Here is a 21,720-nt window from a genome sequence, read left to right as displayed (position 1 = left end):
TCTAGAATTGGGAGGAACATTTACCAACAACACTATACTAGTTCTTCAATGCCAAATCTCTTGTTCTCCACCCCCTTCCCCCTCCGCCATCCTTGGCTTTCCTGATCTCGTGCAGGACCTACCGCTCAAGGCTAGGAAACCTTGTTGAACCAGCTTCCCATGACTACAAGGCTGTCTCTTAGGTCATCTCCATATCTAAGGATGTTTCCAAGGTGGGACAGGCCTTCCTGACTTGAGGAAGCCTTCACCTTTCCCACCCCCCACCTCCACATGGCACTAGATCATATAGGAATGAATACCCTGGTACCCCATTCCCCTGGCTTAATCCCTGAGTTTTTGGCTCTTGATGAGGAGAAATAGCGTGATGAAGATTAGGGACAGAAAGTCAAAGACTTATATCCCAGCTGTGTTATGCAGTTGCCTGGGCAATACACTTCCTCCTCTGGAAGGGAGGGATTACAGGTCTGCTGAGAGGATTTAGGGAGACAGTGCATGTAAAGCACCTGACAGACTCTGCCCACAGTAAGCACTCAGTATGACTCAGTGATTGGTGTTTTTCTCCCTTCTCCTCCAACAGTCAGCCTACTCCTTCCAGCCCTACCCTGATGTTCTCAATCGCTGTTGTTTAGGCCTTACAGAGTAGCCAGAGGCATCTGGGACAGAGAGAAGCCTTGTCTAGTCCCTCCCCCACCCCAGGATACTGCCAGGACCCCAGGGCTAAGGGACACAGCTTCTCCTCTGGTACTGCCAGGGGACGTGACAGAACAGCCCCAAGGGTTGGGCTCAATGAAGGACCTTATTCTACCATGGAGAAAGGAGAGAGTGGTTTTGGACGACTGGAGGCTGACCCTGGGGAAATGTGTGCTCATGTGTCTGTGTAGCGGTGTGGTGGGGAGGGCGGGCCTCCCATGACTGGGAAGCATCAGTGAGCACTGGATCTGGTCCAAGGAATTTGCGCAGCCTCAGGCCCCTTGGGGTGAGCCCAGCTGGGGCTGCAGATGACGGGTGGGGATGAAACTTCGTTTCCTGCTCAGATCAGAAAAGTCTGGCCCAGAGTTGGGGCACAGCGGGGGCCCAATGAATACCTGCAGAATTGAACCCAGATGGTCTCCTAGAAGGTAGTGGTGTCTATGTGTGTATAGCGTGCCCTCTCGAGGATCCCCTGACCTCAGGTGACCCTGTTTCATATCCTAACAGAGTATACTGAGTAAGGGCACAAGTTCAACAGGCAAACTTGCCTGGATTCAAAATCTACCTCTGCTTCTATGAGCTAGGTCAACATATTTGTGGGCCAGTCCTTTAACCTCTCGGAGCCTGGTCTCCTTTTCTGTATAGTGGGGGCAGTAAAAGCCACTATGTCACAGGGTTGTTGTAAAGGTTCAATGAGACAATCATGCAAAGCACCTGACACGTGTTAAGTACTCCTGTCATTTTAAACGTTATTGTCCTTGCTTTTGCTTGAAGATCTAGAGCCCACGCTGTTTCAGGGCTGTGGGGAGCAAGTAATATGGGAGGGCACATCTGGGACTCCCCCTTAAGATTCCCAACAGGGGCGGGGGATTTCGTGCAGTTATTTACCAAAAACAGACATATCTCTGGTTCCTCTGAGCTAGACGTACAACAAGCAATGATGAAATTCTGGAGGTGGGCGGATGGGGGAGGGGGCTGGGAATGCCATGATGCCAATGGCTGCTTCTCACCAAGCTGCAAACCCAGATTCTGCAGGCACGGAGAGGACCAGAGACACTGTGCATGAGTACCCTCCTTGGCCAGGTGACCAAAGCTAAATAGGTCATGACCCTGGGTCCTGGCAAATCATAGGAGCCAAATATATCTTGGAGACTGCCACAGAGCAAATCCATTTTTACGTGCTGGGCTGTTGCAATAATCGTGGCAGCCTCAGGCACTAGTCACAGGGGCTGGGGTTTGGCTGCAAACATGCCCTTCTCTATCTCACCCCAGCTCACACAAACATGGGGGAGGGCCAGGGGGCTCACATTTTTGTTTGATGAACTGTGTCAGTAGAGCTTGAAAGGGAGGGTGGAGGCATGAGAGTTGAGCTCCGGTGACTCATTCAGCCACGGCCCCCTCCTGACCTCAGTTTCCCCACCCAGATTCAGTAAGCCAGATAGGGAGGAGCTTAAACCTGCTGGATACAGGGACTCTGACTCAGAGGACAGGAGGAGTAAAGAAATGCAGGAAATGTGGCCTAGGAAGCTGAAGGACCTGGGAGGGAAGGGGATTTCAGCTTCCCTGGCTCTATTCTTTTGGTCCAAGTCAGCATCAGGAGGAAAGAGAGGACTAGCATTACTGTTACAGCTCCACACAGGCAGGGAAGACAGCATTGGGAGAAGCAACAGGGATGACAACAAGGGGAAACCTGGGGCCTCTCCTTCCTGTTCCACAGACCCTTAGGGTATTGCTTTTCTGTTCCTGGGTATTGTTTCAGATTCTGCTTCTATGAAACCAATGCTGGCTGCCTGGGTTTGGGGGACTTCCTTGAACCCTCCCAACTGCTTGAGAGGAAGAGCCCAGACCAGATTCCCCTTCTACAGCCCCAACTCCCCACTCCCAGCAGGTCACCACCTTCCTGGGCCCACCCAGCATCAGCGTCAGTATCAAGACAAGTGGTTCTCCACTGGATGCACGCAAGAGCCAACTAGGGAGCTTAAAAAATATTAGACTCGCTGGGGATAGGACCCAGGCCTCAGATTATTTTTATAGAGTCCCTGAGTGATTCTGACATGAAGCCAGGGTTGGGACTCGCCTAGATCAAGCCGTCTGTACTCCCTGCCTTTTTTTTTTTTTTTTTTAAGTTTATTTTATTTGAGAGGGAGGGAGAGAAAGAGTGTGCAACATGCAATGAGCAGGAGAGGGGCAGAGAGAGAGAGAGAATCCCAAGTAGGCTCCGTGCTGTGCTGTCAGCACAGAGCCTGATGCAAGCCTCAATCACACAAACTGTGAGATCATAACCTGAGCCGAAATCCAGAGTCAGATGCTTATCGAACTAGCCACCAGGTCTCCTATCTGCCCATTTCTTTCTTTCCTTCCTTCCTCCCTCCGCCCCTCCCCCACTTTTTTTTTCAAAAGACAGTGAGCACAGGGGAGGGGGCAGAGAGAGAGAAAGAGAATCTTAATCAGGCTGTACACTAAGTGCAGAGCCTGACACAGGGCTCGATCCCACAATCCTGGGATCATGACCTGAGCCAAAATCAAGAGTTGGAACACTCAACTGACTGAGTCACCCAGGCACCCCCCATCTCATAAAATATTAAGAGCTATTCCTTTAGAAAAATGTGCTGAGCCCCCAAAGTTATATGCTTGGCTGTGGCTCTACCTTCTTTGGTACGTTATTTCAGAGCCCAAGAGGCACTTGGAGAGTTATGGATCCTCAGGCTCAAGAGGGGTGGAACTGGTCCAATGCACAAGAGGTTTTAGTGGCAGAGTTGGATCTAGAACTCCTGGATGTTCTGATTCCTATTCTCATGTCCTGTAACAAATGAATCATCCAGCAGAGCATCATCTCTCAAACTGTCTAGTCAGCAGAAGAACTTGGATACGTGTTCCCAGGCCCATCCCCTCAGGATTCTGATTTCAGGGGTTGGGTCAGGGTTGGGGCGGTGGGGAGGCTGGATTTTAAGAGTCACTTCCCTCCCACCAGGTGATGTGGACAATGACGCAAGTTTGGGAAACGCAAGGGAATGGGAAGCCCATAACAAACAAGGGAAGAGATAAAGTCAGAGGATGCACAGTTCCTCCCACAAGGTAGGCCTCTAGGCCCAGGAAGAAGCTATTTCCTTCACAAATAAGGCAAGGGGGCTGTTCTACTTGAGGGAGGGACCGAGACAGGAGACACAGGCCTCCTTAGTCTTGGAGCCCCCATGTCTATTATTATTATTATTATTATTATTATTATTATTATTTTAGTGTTTGTTTATTTTTGAGAGAGAGCAAGCAAGTGTGCATGCAAGCAGGGCAGGGGCAAAGAGAGGTGGGCAGAGGACCCAAAGCAGGCTCTGTGCTGACACCAGTGAGCCCAATGTGGGGCCTGAACTCAGAAACTCCAAGATCATGACCTGAGCTGAAGTCGGATGCTCAACCGACTGAGCCACCCAGGTGCCCCAGAGTCCCCATGTCCATTAAGAGTCATTTAACGGTCTGCAGAATTTGCCTCTGTGACTACTTCTCTCTCTAGTCATGCTCTGCTCTAGTCCTGGCAGGTTTCTTGCTGACTCTGATATACACCATAGCCCTCCTTCTCTCATTCTAAGTTTTCCCTACCTCTCCATCTAAGTACCAGCTTGTTATATATTCTTGCCATCTAACCTGGGGCTGCGGCTGAAGACCTTGATTCCTATTTTCATTCATCAGTGAATTCGTTCCACATCAATTCTCAACCCTGGCTAGGCATTACCCCCAAATCCCAGTGCAAACCATCTGGGAGGAGCATCAGGTTCTTGGTATAAAGGGTGCCGTGTCTTTTTAAGGCGATGTGGTAACCAGGAATCTTTTACATCCACATCACTTCAAACTAGCAGTTCCACAGAATTCTAGGAATTTATCTTAGAGATGCTTAAAGGGTACTCATCGCAGCACTGTTTGTATGAGCGAGACCAGACAGACCATAAAGTAGAGCCTACTGGTCAGGAGCAAGAGCTCTAAAGTCAAATTCCAGTTCCATCTGTGACCAGTGGTATGACCCAGGGCAAGTCACTAAACCTCTCCAGACCTCAGTCTCCTTGTCACTAAACCTCTCCAGACCTCAGTCTACTCATCTATAAAATGAGGGAACAGTAAGACTACCTCACAGAGCTGTTGTGAAGACTAAATGAGTAATAAACGTAAAGAACTGTTTGATACCCAGGTAGGCTATAAATACCTATTCTTCTTATTACGCAGCCATTAACAATGAGGCATATACATGTGTGCTGAATATGAAATGATCTTCAAGTTACACTGTTAAATGAAATTGGTTAATATGCACAGTGTTCTACTCTATATATTAAAATGATCTGGGCGCCTGGGTGGCTCAGCTGGTTAAGCAGCCAACTCTTGGTTTCAGGGCTTTGCGCTGACAGCGTGGAGCCTGCTTAGGATTCTCCCTCTCCCTCTCCCTCTCCCTCTCTCTGCCCCTTCCCTTACACATGCTCTTTCTCTCTCAAAATAAATAACTAAATAAACTTAAAAAAAAAAAAAAAAAGATCAAAACGGGGTGCCTGGGTGGCTCAGTCAGTTAAGCATCCAACTTCAGCTCAGGTCATGATCTTCATTCAGGCTCGTGGGTTCGAGCCCCATGTCAGGCTCTGTGCTGACAGCTAAGAGCCTGGAGCCTGCTTCGGATTCTGTGTGTCCCTCTCTTTCTGCCCCTCCCAAACTCGTACTCTCTCTCTCTCAAAAATAAATAAAACATTAAAACATTTTAAACAAATGATCAAAATAATGAAAAAGCTGAAGGGAGACTATGTGCATACTCATACATCACAGAATCTCTCACAAAACATACACCAATTGGGAAGATGGAAGTATGGAAGGGAGGAGATCTCACTTTTTACTTTTCATAGGGTTTGATTTTACAAGTTTTGAAAACAAATGCAAAAATTAAACATGCTCTAATAAATAGAATAAACACCACTGGTGATTCTGAGATACAGACAAGATTGGTACTTAGTGCTCATCCAACTGCCTTCACAGGATGGGGTGGTAGGGAAGTGTGACAAAGCTGCATAAGAAAATGGCCTGCCCCACAGGAGCCCTACTTGGGGGCACAGCCATACCACAACCAAGAACTCCTGCCACCGATGTCAGAGCAGAGATGAGCCCTCCCTGGTGTGGAGGGGTGTGAAGCTGCTGAGCTCTGAGCCTGCTGTAGTCTTGCTAGATTCTTGCTCTCACTGTCTGCCAGAACTGGGACTTAAAGCCGGTGTGAGTCCTGGCCCGAGGAGCCACCTCACCCTATAACCATGGTGCTTCTCTGACTTATACGTAAATATTCGGAAAAATAAAGGGGATTGTTACGAAGGCAATGGGCCTGGGGAGATGAGGGAAGCCAGGCAACTCTGTGGCTCCTAGCAGCCCATGGGGATTTCCTTACCTATGAAATGGGGAAAATAACAGTACCAATTTCATGGGGTTGTTGTGAGGACTAAATGAGTTATTCACAATAAAAACAATTGACATTTACTGAGTGTTTACTACATGCCAGGCACTGTTCTCAAAGCTCACAACGACCCTAAAATGTAAGCATAGTTACTATCTTGGTTTTGGAGAGGAAGAAACCAAGGCTCAGAAAGTTACTTTGTTATATTGCAAATGACAGACCTGGGATCTAACCCTAGACAGTCTGACCCTAGAGCCACTAAAAAACACTGCTTTCCAAGTTAGTATATAAGTACAGCCAGTACTTGGTGTGTCCTAAGGGCTTAACGTGAGCTATTATTATGGGGGAGAAGGTGGGAAGGGTTTGGATGCACGGACACGGAGCCCCTGGGTCCCCTTTCCAGTTAGCTTCAAGTACGCACGAAATGTCCTCTTCTCTGGCCTCCATCTCTCTCACCCATCACTGAGGTCAACAGCTCTCCATCCCGCCCTGTGGAAGCCTAGAGGCCAGAATGGCTTCAGCAGTGTGTCCTGAGAGGGTTCTCTGGTCTGACTCCTGTCTATGACTGGGGCCCCTGAGAGAGTTCTAGAGAAGCCTGGCTCACCAGGCTCCTGGTACACACTCTACTGAGTGCTTAGGGAACTGATACGGACTATACCTAAATTAAAATTCTCTTGAAGCTATTTATGCCTTAAGTCCAACCTACCTTTGTGCCTACAGAACAGTTTAAGATTACTTGTGAATTTCTAAAATTCTCTCCTAGCTCTGGTGTCCCAGAGCTTGAGAAATGACTTATTTGTTCAGCTTCCAATCCCCTTTCGTAAGTAATGACCTTAGTCCCTTCCTCTCAGTCGCCCAGACAAGCCACCCTACATAGCTCTTCCTCTGCTATAGGTTGTTTCCAGTTTGCACTGCCATCCGCCAGTAGCCCCTCATTTCATGCCTGAGGATATCTGGCAACAAAGCCCCAGGAGACCAATGATGATGACTTGGGAGGTCAGGGACTCCCCCTCCACCAACAAGCTGAGAACCCACATTTCTCAGCACATTGTGGGGTGGGCCTCCTCAGCCCTCTGATATCTGCTCCTCTTCCAGGGTGGAGACTCACCAGCACTGTTGGCCTCTGACTCTAGCAGGTGGATGTCATTGCAGTCCGCCAGCGAGTGCTCCAGGCAGAGCTGCAGGAACCGGGCCTGGGTGCGAGTGACCCGCTTCAGAAGTGACAGCAGGGCCACCGTCTGCTCACACTCATTCCAGCCCTTGAACCAGCCAGCGAGGATGCCCACCTGGTCGCGGAACATCATGGTGCCGGGCCTGGGGCCAGGGTGGGGGGGACGGCGGTGGCGAGGGCCAGCGCCGTCACATGGTCTCGGCTCAGAGCTCCTGTTACCTCTCCCCTGAGGGCCAGGGCTTGAGGACGTTCCCTGGCGTGGTGGCAACGGGCGGTGGGGGGAGGAGGAAACCTGCTCACATCGGGGGAGGTCTTGGTCCAGCCACACCTCTCCAGGCTCCTAGAAAAGGAAGGAAGGTGGTCAGACAGAATGAAAGGGCTGGAACTGGCCTGGTGAATGCAGGTTGAGAGAGTAAGGAGGCTTTATGCCTTCCTCTCCTAGGGTGTCTGCTCTGCTGAGCTCCTGGGAGAAAGAGGAAGCCAACACCAGACACTAAACCAACTTTCCCACCAATCTCCAGATGTAGAAAAAACACGTGATTGGGACTCAGCAAGACTAAGGAGAAGAGGTTGCCCCTCAGTCCTAGCTATCAAAGGGCCAAAGGAAGCAGAATTAAGTTGGTAGGATTTTCCAACAATGGGAAATAGGAGAGGCTGCACACTACAGGGAAAGATCTGAATTAATGGAAACCTGGCCTTATGTGACATGTGACCCCCAGCACATGCCCTGACCTACCTCTTCTGAGAGTGGGAAAGAGTGATTGCTCACCTGCTAAGAGGACTCCATGGAGTTTATGTATGTCAATCTAAGACTCATAAAGCTAGAATGTGAGTGGGTGGTGACCTCAGTGGAGATCTCGAGTATGCAGACAGCTAAGTGATCAGTAACTGCCTAGGTGCCCAAGGGTAGGGGCATGGACAAAGGCTTTTTTAAAGATTTGGGGGAATCTTACCTCCTTCAACCCAGCTCTGCCACTCTGGAAAAGGTGCAGCTCTGATCTCTAAGATCCCACTCATCTCTGCTCTGAGGTGAGTCTCCCCCAGACCTCTTCTTCATTCCTCTGAAGGCTACCCTGACCCAAGTCTCCTGGCTTCCAAAGATGCCTGTCATCCAGACTCCTAAGAGCATGGAGGATGCCAACTTGAGAAGGGTCACATCCAAAGTAAAAAACTCCCGAGCTAGAAAGTGTCCAAATTCCTCTCTTGGATGGGAACTACACAGGAGCTGTGTTAACTGGGCAGACAACAGGCCTATTCTTCAGTTGACTGATTTCTGGACACTACTCCGAAGCCTTTTTTTAAGTGTCTCGAGCTCCAGGTCTCTACTCGCATTTCCTGGTCTGTCCCACAACCAGTGCCTTGGCTCTATCCCCAAACCACATTTGGCTCCACGGACTGAGAACTCCACACAAAGACCCACTGAACTTGCTGGGCTCGTGTCTTGCCACCTCCCTGAACTTCCATCCTCTTGCTGAAGAGCGCTGTGAGGTGCATCCGACAATGGCTATGACTCACCTGGCAGATCCTCTCTGGGACACCTGAACAAAGCAAACTGACCCAGATGTCAATCCCTTTGCATATAAGGGCAAGTGTAGGGGAAAATGAAATCTTTTTAAGTTTATTTACTTTTCTGATTAATCTCTACACCCAATGCGGGGCTTGAACTCAAGACTGTGAGATCGAGTTGCACGCTCTTCCAACTGAGCCAGCCAGGTGCCCCAGAAATCTTTTTATTATTTTTTATTTTTTTAAATTTATTCTGAGAGAGAGAGATGGAAAGAGAGAGTGAGCATGCATGTGCAGAGTAGGGGCTGAGAGAAAGGGAGAGAGAGAATCCCAGGCAGGCTAGGGTCCCTAGGCTCCCTCAGGACAGAGTCCAATGCGGGGCTTGATCTCACAAACTGCGAGATCGTGACCTGAGCTGAAATCAAGAGTTGGACGCTTAACAGACTGAGACACCCAGGCACGCCAAGACATCTTTAAAAAGGAATCAAATGTTGCTCCTGGCTTAAAATCCTCCAATGATTTCCTAAACTAAACCTAAACTAAAACTGAATGGATCTTGGTCTACAGGTCCCTGCAAGACTCCTGTGGCCTCTCCAATTTCATCTGGTACAAGTTTTCTATTCACTAGAACTCTTTCTTCAGACCTATTTATGGTTGGCCCCTACTTGTCACTCAGGTCTCAGCTCAATGTTACTTCCTCAGAGAGAGCTTCCCTGACTATCGGATTTAAGGGGTCTGTCACACTATTTAGGCTATTTCTTCTATATAATTTGACACCCTCAGATATTATTTGTTTGTTATTTCTCTTTCCACCAAAGCACAAGCTATATGGTTACCCAGTGCCCAGAATGGTGACTGGCATACAGACGGTTTTCAGTATGTATTTGCTGAAAGAATGAATAAATAAGGTGAGCATGGAAGCCACAATTGGGATTTCTACAGCCCCGGAGAAGATGACAGAAGGAATGGCCCATAGGATGGGAAACAGACTTGGAAACTCTGTCCTAAGAGAAGTTTGAAGGCACTGAGGAAATTTCCCCGGTGGAAGAGAAGACTTAGAAGGAATGACATAGCTGACTTTGAATATCTGAAGGGGTAGCACACAGGAAAGGAATTAGATTTGTTCTTTTGCTCCAGAGGAGAACCAGGGTGGATGGCTCTAAGTGAGAGGGGACATGGGAAATGTTGAGAGTCAAGAAAATTCAGTTCTAGTCTTGCCCTAGACACTGATTCACTTTGACCTGGAGCTGGTCCGCTTCCCTTCTCTACAATGTGTAAGATAAGGAGTCAGACTGGATCAGACACGACAAATGGGTTTTACCTCACAGGCTAACTCCCAACGACTGGTAGTGGCTGGTTGGGGCACTATGGTGTGAAGGATCCAGAAGAAATGAAGCAACAGGAGTATCCATCAAAGGGCAAGGATTAGTCAACTGGGGCACACCTCATACAAAGAGATATTACGTAGCTATTAAAAACATACTTGATTCTGATAGCATACAAAAAACATAGCATGTTTACATCTATATATAGTGTTTGATCTTTCACCACCAACCTGCAGGGCTGATCATAAGCTCCATGGTAATACATACAATACAATGTCATTTTTATAAAAAGAAAAAGCCATACAAAAATCCTTACACACCTCATTATATCTACATGTGTATGTGTATAGAGAAATGTGTATAAAGACACACCCTAGGCCGTTCGCATTGGTTTACCTCGGAGAGGAGGAATTATTAACAGTCTCTTTATGTAACTTTGTAGCACTTCACTAGTTGCAAGTAAACACGTATTACTTCTATAATTTTTAAAGAATTAAAAAAAAAATTTTTTTAAGGCTGCATTCTACTATCTGGCTCAGTGATAAAGAATACTGTGACTGATTATCAATGTTTGCCCTGGATGCAGGATGGATGAGTGGTAGTTCACATGCCTGAAAAATCAGTTTCTCTTCCTACCTCCAACATTTTGTGGATTTCAGCCCTAAGGAGACAGCATCTGCCTTAACATAAGGAAGAATTTTAAAATAATAGATCTATCCAAGAATGGAACTGGCTGCCACGTGAGAAGGTAATAGCTCCCTGGCTGCTGGAAGTGGTCAAGTGGAGGCTACATGAACATCCCTTGGGAGTGGGAGGGATTCCTTCACTGGGTGGCAACTCATAGGATAGAAGGACATGTTACTATTTCAGACAGAACATTTGTGACGAGAGGTTTGATATGCCAACAACATGTACGGCAAAAAGATGACCAAATCCACAAAGAGACCAAAGTTGTGCACACTCTTTCCCATAAACTTTTTCTGGGTTGTCAGTTTTCCAAAGCAACAGCACTGTGCCTCCCAAATAAGCGGACGACCAGAATCTTCTCCCAAGCCAAATGCTATAAGCAAAGGTTTGGGACAGAGCGGGGTCTCAAATATGACACTTATTAAGTCCAGGTTTTGAATGAAGCAGGCTGGTGAGGACTATGGTGAGTTAGAAAGCACATACCCTATCTAAAGGGAGAAGTCGTGATTTTAGCTCTAATCAACTGCTGCCATGTGGGAATGTGGGTCCAGTGTTGTTAGGTTTTAGATTTTTTTTTTTTTTTAAAGGGGAACCGGAAATCTGGACTTTTAAATAAAATTTCCCCTATTTTTAAATATTGGAAACTAATTCACATTAAAACAGCAACAGTGAACCACCATGAGGAACAAACAAAGCACGTGGCCTGCAGTCCTTGGACCAGATGGACACACACTGGGAAAAGACCAGAAGTCTGTGAACTGTCCTTCCCTCAGGCCTCTCTGGTTTGTACCTTCAAGCTGCCCAGTTGTTCAGGGAACATGACTGGCAGAGAGGATCTAGTGCCCAACAATGGCTGTGACAATCCTCAGTAAACACTGGGGGCTTCAGAGAAACAAACAGTTGCTTTTAGGACAGGAGAAGGATGTTGGGTATTTGTTCTGGATGGTGACTAGAGAGGAGAGTGATATGGCTTCTTCCGTCAAAGGGCCAGAGGTCCCTGGCTACCTCTTTTCCTGGGCGGTTGGCAGCAATGAGAAGGGGAGACCTCGGTTAGTGACATGGGCCAGGAAAGAGGCATCACGCTGACTATTCCAAGGCACCTTACACTGTGATGGATTTTGGTGGATCTGCTGCCAACCATCCATGCCCATCTTCTGATACCAGCCCCTGAGTTCCCTTTGGAAAATTAACTGTCTTCCTTGGCTCCAGAAGTAGACATGGCAAGTCCACTGGTCAAGGAAAGTCTTCACTGGACTTCTGCTGGAACCACTGAGGAAAAGAAGTTCTCCATTAGGGTTGCTGAGATTATACATCTCCTGATGTTACTGGCTGCCCCTTCGGCTACCTCAGTGAGAGTCTGCCTCAGAATGAAGCCAACACAGATGAAAGCAGAGTCAAGAGATGAGGGGACAAAGAGGGAGACCTGTTCACATCTGAAGATCTGGATCCAACCTAGTCAGACTGAAGCCACCTCACTCCAGACTTTTCAGTTATATGGACCAATAAATTCCTTTTGGGCTGATGCCAATTTGTGTTTCTATCACTTGAAGTTGGAAGAGCCTTGACCGCTCCCGTACAAAAACAGAATTCACCACTGCTCTGATCTCTTTGTCATTGTGCGACAAAAAAATGACTCCCTGCCTTTGAGGAAAGACACTAGAGGGGAATTCCATTGGAAAAGTTCTCAAACAGCCCAACTTACTGCTGCCATATTTGCTCTCTAAGGGACCAAGTAAGCTTCTGTGGAAGCATCTACCAATCCTGGAGGGTGGAAAATAAAGCCAAAATTGGCTAAGAGGTTTTAGGAAAAATTACTCACTAGGCTCCCTTCATTGGCTTCAAACAAGAAGCAGCCCACAGATAGGAGGTGCCTCTGGAGCCAGCTCTCCTCACTTGGAACCAGCACTGTGGAGTCAGATGTAGCTGAAAACGGGGCTCTCCTGCTGACACTTACTTGCTGTGTTGACCTTTGGCAGGTAACTCCGTTTCTTCCTCAGTGAGGCTGGTTATAAGAATGAAGTGGAACAATGTACGTAAAAATACCTACCATGATGCTTGGCATGTCTTCATATACCATATATCGTGTCATGTGCCAGGCCCTATGCTAACAGCTTTCTGTGGGTGAGTTCATTTAATTCTGAAAATAATACATACACTATACCTTACACATATATGTGACATACGCATATATTACACGCACATATGCACATATACATGTATAACACTATTCTCATTTTATAAATGAAGAAACTGACACACAGAAAAGGTTAAGTCACTTGTCCAAGCCTACACACAGCTAAGCTGAGATTTTCAAGGTCAAACAGTCTGGTTTTAGAACCCTTGCTTGTTCCTAAGAATATTATAGCCTCCTGTAAATTCCCTTCCATTGCCTAGAAAAGTTGGGTAACAGGTACACCCATTAATGCCAACATCTCTGGATGAATAAGGGGATTCTATTAGACTCCCTACCCATTCCTAGCCCTTCTACAGCACACGCTGTAGTTACCTAAGGTTAGTTACCTAAGGTTAACTCACCATCCTGACCTGAGCAAGAACAAGAGAATGTCAGATGCCAAGGGAGCTCAACTTCTCTTTTGTAAAAACTAACCATTATTTTCAGAAACTCCTGAAATATGCACACAAAATATGCATACTATTGCCTCAGCTAAGAATGAGGCTTTTGTATGAACAGTCCTGGGGAAGGGAGGGAGAGGAGTGGAGAAGTCAGGGGGGCCTCCTGGAAGATAAGCATAGCCTGGGAAGCTGTGGGAAACCCTGGAGTAGAGAAGCTGGTTCCCTCTCCCCTTGCCCCCACGTATTGCTCCCTTTCACTCATCCCACGCTTACAGGTGTTGACCCTTCCCCACTAAAACTCTATCTTTAGCTCTTCCCTTTCTCTATACTTGTATCCTCTCACTTGGATGTTATCAACTCCTATAGATTCAACTATCGTCTCTCTGTGGACAACAAAGAATTTCTTAAGTCATCTTTGACTTCTTTTTCTTCCATACGATCTAGTCATCTGGTCTCGATAATTCTTTTTTCTTAACGTTGGCTAAACATGCTATCCTTTTTCTTTCCCAAAACTCAAGTGGCTCTGGGACCAGACTGTCTGGGTTGGAAACAGAATCCTACCACTTACTACCTGTGTAACTTTGGGCAAATGATTTCACCATGCTGTGTCTGTTTTCATTTGTAAAATGGTTTTAATAACACTACCTACTTTCAAAGAGTTGTTAGCTATTATCATCATCTTGTCACCAATCCCATCAAGTCCTGTTTTCTCTATACACCAAACATATCTATTTCTCTTATTTTTTACTACCATCACCATATTCAAGTCACTATCCTTTCTCATCTGGACCAATGTAATGCCTCCTAATCCACCTCCTGCTTCCATTCTTACCCTTGTTCTCCTTGCAGAAACCAGTGAACATTCTTAAACAAACAAAAAAACCCAAAAAACAAAAAAAAAATCCAATCATGTCACTGTCTTGCTTTAAAAACCCTTTAACAGGGGCGCCTGGGTGGCTCAGTTGGTTGAGCGTCTGACTTAGGCTCAGGTCATGATCTCGCAGTCTATGAGTTCGAGCCCCGCGTCGGGCTCTGTGCTGACAGCTCAGAGCCTGGAGCCTGCTTGTGATTCTGTGTCTCCCTCTCTCTCTGCCCCTCCCCCACTCATGCTCTGTCTCTCTCTCTCTCTCTCTGTCAAAAATAAACATTAAAAAAAAATTAAAAACGCTTTAACAGCTTCCCAAGTCTCTTAAGTGAAAATATAAATTCCTTACCATGGCCTACAAGGCCCTACATGATCTAGCCTCTGTCCCCTCTCCCTCACACTTGTCTCCTTGTTGTTCCTTGAACACATCTCAGGGCTTCTGCCCTTGTTAACCCCTCTACCTGAAGTTCTTCCCCAGATCATCACATGGCTGGTTCCCTGTCTTCAATTAAATCTGGATTCCCGTGTGCCCCAATCTTCCTCATCTCCCCAGTAAAGAGTTTTTGGTCTGAAACACTGAAATCAAAGGCTGCAGCTCTTCCAGAAACGCTTAGATTGTAAGATCCATGGGGGAAGGAAAGACTGTGACTGTATTATTCACTGCCATATATTTATTTTTTTTAATTTTTTTTTTCAACGTTTATTTATTTTTGGGACAGAGAGAGACAGAGCATGAACGGCGGAGGGGCAGAGAGAGAGGGAGACACAGAATCGGAAACAGGCTCCAGGCTCTGAGCCATCAGCCCAGAGCCTGATGCGGGGCTCGAACTCACGGACCGCGAGATCGTGACCTGGCTGAAGTCAGACGCTTAACCGACTGCACCACCCAGGCGCCCCCACTGCCATATATTTAAAAAAAATTTTTTTTATTTTATTTGAGAGAAAAAGAGAGAGAGCACATGAGCAGGGGTGAGAGGGAGAGAATCCCAAGCAGGTTCCATGCTCAGCGTGGGGCCCGGAGCTCAATCCCATGATCTTGGGATCATGACCTGAGCTGAAATCAAGAGTCAGATGCTCAACCGACTGAGCCACCCAGGCGCCCCATTACGTTTTCAATTCCTAACCTAGCACCTGGCACATAGCACATCCTGAATAAAATAACTGTGAAAAAAATTTTCCACCTTGCAGCAGTCCTTTCTCCACCTAAAACAATGTTTAGATTAGCCTTACTCCAAGATCGTCCCACAACTTGGTGCCTTCTCATCTTTCAGGTTATCAGTCTCGATTGTCACCTCCTCAGAGGCCAATTCTGACCTTGAGTATAGTGGCCACAGGCACCCTCTCTTCCATACTATTGTTTTAATTCCTTCATAGCATGTATCACTGATTTCTTTTGTGTATCCTCTCCACCCACCCCCATCAGAAGGTAAGGGCCATGAGTTCCAAGACCTTGACTGTTTCAGTCACTGCTCTATGTCCAGAACCTAAAAAAGTGCCTCCATAAATTGTTTAACTGCTGGAGTTGAGACTTGCATACTCTATATACTGTTGTTCTGTAACTTGCTCTCAATCAGACTGTATTCAACAAATTTACACTAAAATAAAACAAAACAAAACTCTACCCAAAGTAATTTACTTAACTCTCTCAAAGTTCAGAGTCCTGAAAACCCAAAGCTGAGGTACAGGATTGAATACCACTACTCCTGGATTCCATTACCCTACCCTGAGGCTACCACCAAACCTGGCCAGTCACCTCTTCCTTGTCTCTCTCTCTCAGTCAGATCCCAAAGGAAAGTCTGGTTGGATGGGATTAGCCATAAACTCTCTCTGGATCCAAACGATCACAGACTGGAGAATGACTGAGGCTAGAGAACAAGCAAGGAGGGGAACGGCCACCAATATCAGAAAGCTCATGGGATGGAATCACAGCGACCTCAGTTAGCAAGAGAATTAATTCCAGGGTACAGAACTCCAAACATGTCCCTGAGGATCTTCTGTTAGTATTTCACACTTACTCAAGGAAGAAATTGTTTTCAAACTGGGGCTTTCGGGAAAGAGTTCTCTTTCCGCTAAGGGTGTTGAGGTAGGATTAAAGCGTAGGGTTGCTGAAGGCCATCTCTGTCACCACAAAGTAGAAACTTGTTGAGGATGAAGACACTCCTTGTAAAAATGGGCAGAGATTACTGAGAAGATTGTTTTAACTCCTGGATGAAGCTAAGACTGAAGTCATCCTAGCTCTGGACTTTTTAATAATACAAGTCAATTACTTCATTTTTTGATTAAACTAGCTTGAACTAAGGTTCTGTCATTTATGTCTTTAGAGTCCTGGCTGACGTGAACCATTTATTTTTTTTATTAAAAAAAATTTTTTTTAAACGTTTATTTATTATTGAGAGACAGAGAGACACAGAGCGTGAGCAGGGGAGGGGTAGAGAGAAGGGGAGACACAGAATCTGAAGTAGGCTCCAGGCTCTGAGCTGTCGGCACAGAGCCCGACACGGGGCTCGAACTCACAGACTGCGAGATCATGACCTTAGCCGAAGTCGGTCGCTTAACCAACTGAGCCACCTAGGTGCCCCGAACCATTTATTTTTTATAACACTGAGCACTTATACGCAGGACACTGTTTTAGCTACTTCATGTGTTAACTTATGTAATTCTTATAATAACTCTAGAACATAAGATACCATTATTGCTTTCATTTTTTAGCTGTGAAAACTAAGAGCCAGGGAAGTTAAGTAGTTGTCTAGGTCACAAAACTGGTAAGTGACAATGCGGGACACAAATCCTGTCTGGCCCCAGAGTCTGCATACTTAACTTATACTATGCTATAATGCCTCCTCATTGCACCCAACCCTACCTGAACAGAAAATCCAACTCTATGACTCATGGCACTATCATCTTGGGATGGACAGGGTCCAGAAACCTTCTATTTGTGCCACCTGTCCTCAACATTTATGAGGTTAGTTGTAGTTTACCTAGCTCGTAGGATTCCCTATGAGGAGCATGAGATGAGAATACATGTGAAGCACTTAAACAGTAACTGGCAAATAATTACTCAATGAACAGTAATCATCGATATTATCACTCTACGGGTCACAAGAGTATAGCTGGCAAATATAATAAAGATGGAAGAGATCTGTTTTCTTTCATCTCTGTCCTTTAAGTGAAGAGAAGAGATGCCATGAGTGGGAGATGAGAAGCCCTTCTTATCTTTGACCTATTGCAAAGCTGTTACCTCTGCCTGGAAGACCACTCATCATTGTCCCAACTCCTGCGGAACACCACCGAGCCCAAATACCACCTTTTCCATGACGTGTCTTTCCAGATAAAGGGCTCCTTCTTTCACTGCCAAATTTCCACAGCATATAATTTGTACCTCATGTTCTGCCCTGTGTACCTGCCCAACCCCTCTAATGTACTGTGAGCTCACTGAAGGCAGGCCCCAGTGTTTATCCTGTGATCTCCATTTCCCCTTCTTGACCCCAGAGAGAAACAGAATCCCTTGGAGAAAGCTGAGAGCCCCAGACTTATAAAGACTTATAAAGGCTGAGGGAGGCTGACAGGCCAATGAGGATGAGGTGAGGCAGGTCACCAAGCATAGGACCTTAAGGTAGCTCAGAATCAGGAGGGAGCACAAAGAAAAGTCCCTCAGATAGCAGTGGGTGGGGCACAGAGCTTCTTCTAGGAGGAGAGGCAATGTGCGCTGGGTACAGGAAGAAGACAGGAGGGGGTGGGGAAGGTGTATACAGCCTGAATGGGGAGTGAGATCTGAAAAACTTAGAGATTTCTGGCCAAATGCAGAAGAGCTACCCTTCTCTAATGATTCCCAATAACTTACAGAAGGCAGATCCCACTTTGTGGGATTCAGAGAGAAACAAGACACATCCCAGTACTTTCTAAACTTGCAGCCCAATGAGGGTGAGTGGACAAGTACATGACAACTAAAGGGAGAAGGTGAGTAGTGCTCTAGAAGGGAGGGCTCCGGACAGTAAGACACAGAATGAAAAGACCTGAAAGTGCCTTTAAGGGAAGGTGCCTATGCGGTGAGGAACAGATGGAAGATTGGAGATGGACACATGTGTTGAAGGAGACAGCAATTTGAAGCGAGAACACCAAAGGCTGGGGTATGGTGTGCAGGGGAAGCCAGAAGGTGAAAGTGCCGAGGAAGACCTGAAAGGAAACTATTCAAAGGTAGAATATGAAGTAATTGCTCAGAGGATGGGGTAACCTTTCAGGGTAGCCAGAATCCTTCCAAGGAGGGGAAGAAGACTTCCTGGACGGCAGATATTTCCCATAGGCGACTCTTGGGAAAATGAGGATGGGCAGCAGTTCGGAGGCACACCCGGAAGCCTCTTTCAGGGGGTTTTCTGTGGGGGAAAGGGAAATCCTCTCACAGGACAATCATTCTCAAACTTGAGCATGCAGCAGAATCACCAGGAGGGTTCCTGAAAACATTGCTGGGTCCTACGTTCAAGTTTTCTGATTCTGTAGGTCTGGGCTGGACCCGAGAATGTGCGTTTCTAACCAGTTCCCGAGTGATATCGGTGCTGCTGGTCCAAGAACCACACTTTTAGAACCACTGCTATAGGGAAAGGGATATTTTTTTAAATGTTTATTTTGGGAGAGAGAGAGAGAGACAGAGAGAGAGAGAGAAAGTACAAGTAGGGGAGGGGCAGAGAGAGAGGAAAAGAGAGACTTCCAAGCAAGCTCTGTGCTGTCAGCGTGGAGCCCGATGTGGGGCTTATCTCACAAACAGAGGATCATGACCTGAGCCGATATCAAGAGTCGGAGGCTTAAGTGACTAAGCCACCCCGACGCCCCTAGGGGAAGGGATTCTTTAGCGAGGAGGCCCTCAAAGGGGAAAAGGAAGGAGAAGGCTGCTGAAAGGAAAATGGGACGAGTCCTCAGGAAGTCTCTAAGGAGGGTGTTAAGGGTCGCTCAGTCTCCAAAAGGAGGAGTCTGTGAGGAGGAAACCTAAGAAAAAAGGTCTCTGAAGGTTGGGATTTCAAGACCTGAGGCTGTCTTTGAGGATCTTTTTATTAAAAGGAGACATGGAGGCTCCTGGAAGGGAGAGGACTGGAGGATGTTGGCGGCCTCTGAGGAGACAAGGAGGCTCAGATCTGAGAGGGACCTCTAAGTCGATTTCAGAGGAAAGAGAACAGAGGAGACAAGAGGGTGCAAACAGGGATTCTAAAAATGGTAAATCGGATAGGGTCCTGAATGGGGATGCCACAGAAGGAAAATGAAGGGATGTTCCAAAGAAGTCTGAAGAAAGTGCTGGGGATAAGGTTGCTAATACAGGGCAATTTCGACGAAAATTCTCTAAAGGGCGTCTGCGGGAGGTGTGGCTTTCTCAGAGAGATCTTGGATGTACTGGAGCACGATGACGGGTCTTTTCAGGAACTCCTCAGAGAACTCAGATGAGGAGAAACCTCTGAGTAAAGTCTTCGAAAGGGTATAATATGGGAAAGGTGGGTCTTCTGGGTGGAATGGGCAACTGTCAGGGCAGAGAGCTTTTCAGAAAGAATTCTGGGACTTTCTAAGAGCAGGAGCTCAGTTATTTTGAGGGAAGACTGAACGGGGAGGGGGGTTCTAAAGGACCTGAGAGAACCTGTGAGGAAGAGTTCAGGGAGGGAAATCTCTAGGAAAAGTGTCTTAGTATAAGGCAGGGGGTCTTGGAGCAGTGATTCAAGGGCTTCTGAGGGGGGTGCTAGAAGGGTCTCTGGGAGGGATTTCAAGGGCTTATCTCAATAGGAGGGCTTGAGGGGCTGCTGAGGTCTCTGAGAAGATGTGAGGAGGTCTTGAAAAACTGCATCTCACAGAGGTCATGAAGAGGGTCTTAAGGTTTAAGGGGTTCAAGGAGGTCGGGGGGGGATTTTTAAGGGTTCTCTAAGGAGGATTCTAGAGAATATCAGAAACTACAAGGGACTTTTTGAGAATCCTGAAGAAATCTCTGCAACATGTGGTATAGTTTACTGGGAAAGATTTGGGATACATAAAAGCGGTTGTGGAAAAGGCTTTTGGAACATGGGATCGAAATTCTCCACAGAGATTTCAGTGAACCTCTGGAGGAGATATTTGGGATAAGTGAGGGAGGTCTGCGGGGAAGATTCGTAGGGTATGTGAGGGTGATCTCTAGGGCATTTTGGGGTGGTGAGACTTGGGGGAACAGAGGTCTTTGGGAGAAACCCTTGGGATCTGTGGAAGGATCCTAAGGGACGACTCCATAAAGGGGGAGTGTGTCTGAGAGATGGCTGGGGGGGGGGGGGGGGGGTGTGTGTGTGTGTGTGTGTGTGTGTGTGTGTGTGTGTGTGTGCGTGCGCGCGCGCGCGCGTGTCGGGGGGAGTCGTCTGGGTGACTTTTGGGGACCTGAGGACATCTCAGGGAGTCTCTGAGGAAGTCTTTCAGGGTACACTGGGGACGTTCCAAAAGACATGGTGGCGGGGAGGGGGCTCAGAGATTTGGGGGGCCACGAGAGGAACGTCTCCCAGGCGATTTCTGGTACGGAGGTAGGTAGGAGGGAAAATTCTCGGGGACGTGTGACAGGGAAGTCCGGGCAGATTGTGGGGATATGCGAAGTAGGTGTCTGGGGGAGATTTCTGGAATGTGCGGGGTCTGGAGGGGCTCTCCGGGAGACTGCAGGAGATTTTTAGGGCTTACGAGGGAGGCTCGGGGAGGAGATATGACACACATTGTTGGAATAGACGAGGAGTGGCCTCCGGGGAATATTTCTGGACGGAGGAGGAGGATGGGGGATCTGGGGCCAGAGGAGGGGTTCGCTGAGGAAGATTTCCAAGACCTACGCCGGTGTGTGGACAGGACTGTGGGGAGGTAAGGGGGGGGGGGTCTCTCGGAAAGATTCCGGGCCGGAGGAGGGGTGCGGGTTTCCAGGGGGCTCGGGGGCAGGTTTCGGGACGCCGTGGGAACGCCCTCCTGGGAGGTGTCCGAGGCAGACCTGCGGGGGGTGGGGGTCGCGGGGAAGGTCCCCTGGCCCGGCCCCTCGCGGTCCCCAGGGTGTGAGGAGGGTTTCGGAGGGAAGCGTCCCAAGCGGCCCCGGCGGGCGACTCGAGGGTCGGGGCTGGGGGATTCTCTCGAGGGCCGGGACCCCCGAGGCCCGCGCTCGCCGCCGCCCCGCGGCTCGGGGTCCCTGAGGGGGCGGGGCCGCCCGCGCGGCCTGGGGCGCCCTGAGGTGAGCCCGGCGCGCCCCGACCCGCCGCCGCCCCGCCGCCGCCCGGCCCTGCCCGCGACTCACCGCCTCGGCCTCAGCCGCCGCTGCCGCCGTTCGGGCCTCGTCGGGCCCCCGCCGCCGCCGTCGCCCCCTCTCCGGCCCGCGAGCTCCCCTCCCTCCTCCCGCACCGACCACCGCCGCCGCCGCCGCCGCCGTCGCGCTGCGTCACCGCGCCGTGCGTCACCGCCCCTGGCCCCGCCCCGCCGGGGCAGCCGCGCGCCGGCATTAGCTCACGCCGCGGTGACGAGCGGCGCGCCCGCCAAC

The 21,720-nt window shown here is 48.2% G+C and overlaps 1 protein-coding gene across 2 annotated transcripts in view; it reads right to left on the bottom strand.

The window, feature by feature from the left end:
- SAMD4B (sterile alpha motif domain containing 4B) overlaps positions 1-21,620 on the bottom strand; it is a 36,788-nt gene extending 15,168 nt beyond the window's left edge. The window contains exons 1-2 of one of the 2 annotated variants that reach the window (XM_086689738.1): positions 21,481-21,620; positions 7,206-7,608 (exon numbers count right to left, since the gene is read on the bottom strand). In XM_086689738.1, the coding sequence (XP_086545864.1) occupies positions 7,206-7,401 (196 nt within the window). In that variant the 5' untranslated portion in view covers positions 7,402-7,608; positions 21,481-21,620. Of the gene's footprint in view, positions 1-7,205; positions 7,609-18,456; positions 18,723-21,480 lie in introns of those variants that run through there. The other variant, XM_086689737.1, reaches the window with a different exon arrangement.
- Positions 21,621-21,720: the final 100 nt, after the last annotated feature.

The sequence above is a fragment of the Puma concolor genome, chromosome E2 (assembly GCF_028749965.1).
Source record: "Puma concolor isolate L17-30 chromosome E2, mPumCon1.1.hap2, whole genome shotgun sequence".
Taxonomy (NCBI): domain Eukaryota; kingdom Metazoa; phylum Chordata; class Mammalia; order Carnivora; family Felidae; genus Puma; species Puma concolor.
This window is presented reverse-complemented; position numbering and strand designations above follow the sequence as displayed.